Source organism: Sinocyclocheilus grahami, unplaced genomic scaffold, assembly GCF_001515645.1.
Source record: "Sinocyclocheilus grahami isolate Dianchi unplaced genomic scaffold, SAMN03320097.WGS_v1.1 scaffold454.1, whole genome shotgun sequence".
Lineage (NCBI taxonomy): Eukaryota > Metazoa > Chordata > Actinopteri > Cypriniformes > Cyprinidae > Sinocyclocheilus > Sinocyclocheilus grahami.
In genome coordinates, this window is record NW_015505633.1 from 94,229 (window position 1) to 97,348 (window position 3,120).

Here is a 3,120-nt window from a genome sequence, read left to right on the forward strand (position 1 = left end):
TCATACTTATTCTGACCTGTACTTATTGAAATATATAAAAGAAAAAGTGATCATACTAAATTTTATTATACTTTAAATGAATAAAAACTGCTGACAAATGGGTAAAACCTAGTGGTTTGGAGGCAAAGATTTGTAAAGGTTTAATAACAATTAAGTATTTTAATTAAGAGTCATCTGATGACTCTTGTTCTTAATCCTGTTCTAAATATGCTTGACAACATTTTGGAATATAAACTATTGTTAAACTGAATGACATTTTAGTGGGTGTCTTCTGTAAAAATGTATGATAGTTATTATTTTTTTACTCAGACTGAATGAATGAATGAATGAAACAGAACACATTCTAATGTGCAGAAAAATATAATTAAGCTGTATTGTACTTTTATTGTTTTGATGCTAGAAACCCCCTTTTATTCTTTGACCCATATACAAATTGGAAACTTGATATCACACTTGTGTCTCCCTGTTACAGTACCTACCTTTATATATCTTACATTACTTAATTACAATAAATTCACCAGGAATCTGCAAATAATAAATTGCCTATCTATCACAACTAACAGACAGGGCAATAAAGACCCGTAAACAACACTGTATTATCAGTGTTCATTATGTGTAACCTGACTTCATCCATAGGGCTGGAATGCCCATAAGCATGATCAAAAATAATACAGCAAATAATTATGGTGATATAACTAGAACAGATCAAGAATCAGCTCAGCTCAGCTCCAGAATTTAGCGTCATCCCTAAGCATTTCCAGTTATCTTTTAAAAACACAGGTAACACTGTACAGGTGCGTGCTTTTCTCAACAAAACACAACATCAGGCCTAATAACAAACAATATCTGTCTGCATAATTCTCATTCACAACAGCACATCGACAATAATTCGCATTCGAAACTGTATTTACAGTGTGCGTTTGTTGCTGTTATTCTGAAGTGTGGTAGTAGTGAAGGCTGTAACACACTCTCAAGGGTTTGTCATTCATCCACCGACACTCGCTCGTATCTGTTCGGACTGAACGTGGCCTCATGACTCCCGCCGGAGCCTTTTACCCTTTTCTCTCATTTTTCTCCCACAGATTTGCCAGAGTGGATTGTTGATAGTTTACTATCTGGAAGGTACGTGGCGGTAAATATGGCTGTTTTCATTAATTGCTGACAAAGGGGCTGTTTTTTCTTAGCTGCGGGTTGCTAGTCCTCTTCTCATTAAGCAGCATTAGCTGTTAGCTGCTTGTAACTGTATTTCAGTCAAAACATGCAAACCAGTTTACGCTCAGGACAGCAGCTCTCTCAAATGGTTAAATCTACCTCTCCATGTGAGTGTTTGAACATTTCATAAATTATTTTGGTGTTTGTTAGCTACCTGGGCGACGGCTAGCTAGTTACTTTCTATATAAACTAATCACAGGCTAAGTTAGCTTATCTTGTCAGGATCCAGGCGGTCAGGTTTGTTTTGTTCAGTAGCTGTCTGTAACAAATATACATGTCGTTTGTGTCTGGAATTTTATTGTTATTATAATTTTAGTGTGTAATGTTGGAATAAAAGCTGCTCATGTGCTAGTTAGCTTTGACACTAAAGAACTGAGTTATTGCTCCAAAGCCTCTATGACACCCCAATGCTTGACATGTAGCTTATGAAACGCCGCATGCCCTCAAAAGGTTGTTTGAAAGTGCTTTTGCTTGTGTGTTTGCAGACGGTGGTCGCAGGATGGACGCGGAGCTGGGTGCTGACAGCGCCCGCAGAAAGATGGAGGCGGCGGGCGAGGCGCTGGAGATCGTGCCGCTGGAAATGTATGATTCAGCCCGAGCCAAAATAGCGGCTAATCTGCGATGGCTGTTTGCCAAAGCCTTCGGTATCGGTGAGTTGGTTTGATTTTGTTTATGAATAAGAATTGAGAAAGACTCTTTTTTTTCATTTTTTATTAACCGACTCTGTGATATGTAATCAAAGACAGTTGGCTAGACGGACAGATGTGTGGTGTGCTGCTCCCTGTGGTATATTACCATCTGATACCATCTCTGTACTATGGCACAGAGCAGTGATTATGGTAATGATTACCATACTCATAGATACTTAGGCGTTGTCGTGTTACATGTCTGAAAATTGTATTTTCATGCTACTTGAACATGTACTATGGTCCTTTATGTAGTACTTAAAGGATACTGTGGTATGTACAAATTATATTTGAATAAAACCATGGTATTTTCACTCAGTCTAACTTTACAAAAAAGCACAGGGACATTGAACTGCACTGGTATCAGATGATAATACCATGGAACTGTGATGGATGCTGCTGAAAGTCATTTACCAGGGTATTTACCTAGTACTCCGGGAATACTGGAAACGTATTTCCAAGAATACCATGATGCATATCTCAACAACCATGATAGTAGTATGGTATCTTTTGCTGTTTTTTTAAAAACTGGAAACAAGGTTGTTAAAATACCAATATTTTCGATACCACTGAAAGTTTGGAATTCTTGATGACAAAATAAATAATAATGATTGAATAGAGGTAAAGAGTCAGAAATACAAAAATAAGAAATTAAAAACTACAGGAACAATTATATAAATTAAAAAAGTTTTCAAGTTGGTCTATCTAACAGTAGTATTCAAGAAATATTATATAAATTGAAACTAGTAATCAAATGTAAAATGAAACACTGCATTAGTCTTCACTGTAAGAATGAAATAAACAGTGATTCTAATTAAGGCTCCTAATTAAGATGCTACTTTTTTGTAATTGTTTACATACAGTACCAAGGTCTTGACGTGATACTCCAAGCTACATAAAATATCTAAACACCATGGTACAGAAATGGTATTGCTGGTATTTTACTCTGTTATCCATTCAGAGGGCACTGATTTAGGGTTAGGGTAATTTTTTAAGCATTGCACAAAACAAATACCACTCAACACCTTGAAAGGTCAAGAAATATTACATATGTATCAATTGCATATTGCCTACAAATGTTATGCCTGAAAAGGCCTAATCAGCCCAATTCTTTATTGATTTGTCTAGTTGAATAATGTAAATATCTCTGAAGTAGCAGTCTGTTGGATTTATGGGGGGGGGGGGGGGGGGTTGTTTTGGGGTGGGGGGGGCGGCGGCCGCA

At 36.9% G+C, this 3,120-nt stretch overlaps 1 protein-coding gene across 6 annotated transcripts in view; it reads left to right on the forward strand.

The window, feature by feature from the left end:
- The first annotated feature begins 850 nt into the window (after positions 1-850).
- Positions 851-3,120, forward strand: part of camsap1b (calmodulin regulated spectrin-associated protein 1b) — a 33,140-nt gene continuing 30,870 nt past the window's right edge. For 2 of the 6 annotated variants that reach the window (XM_016234547.1, XM_016234549.1), the window contains exons 1-2: positions 1,203-1,319; positions 1,695-1,862. In XM_016234547.1, coding sequence (XP_016090033.1) covers positions 1,259-1,319; positions 1,695-1,862 — 229 coding nt within the window. In that variant the 5' untranslated portion in view covers positions 1,203-1,258. Of the gene's footprint in view, positions 1,133-1,202; positions 1,320-1,366; positions 1,450-1,694; positions 1,863-3,120 lie in introns of those variants that run through there. The other 4 variants (XM_016234550.1, XM_016234552.1, XM_016234548.1 and 1 more) reach the window with 4 other exon arrangements.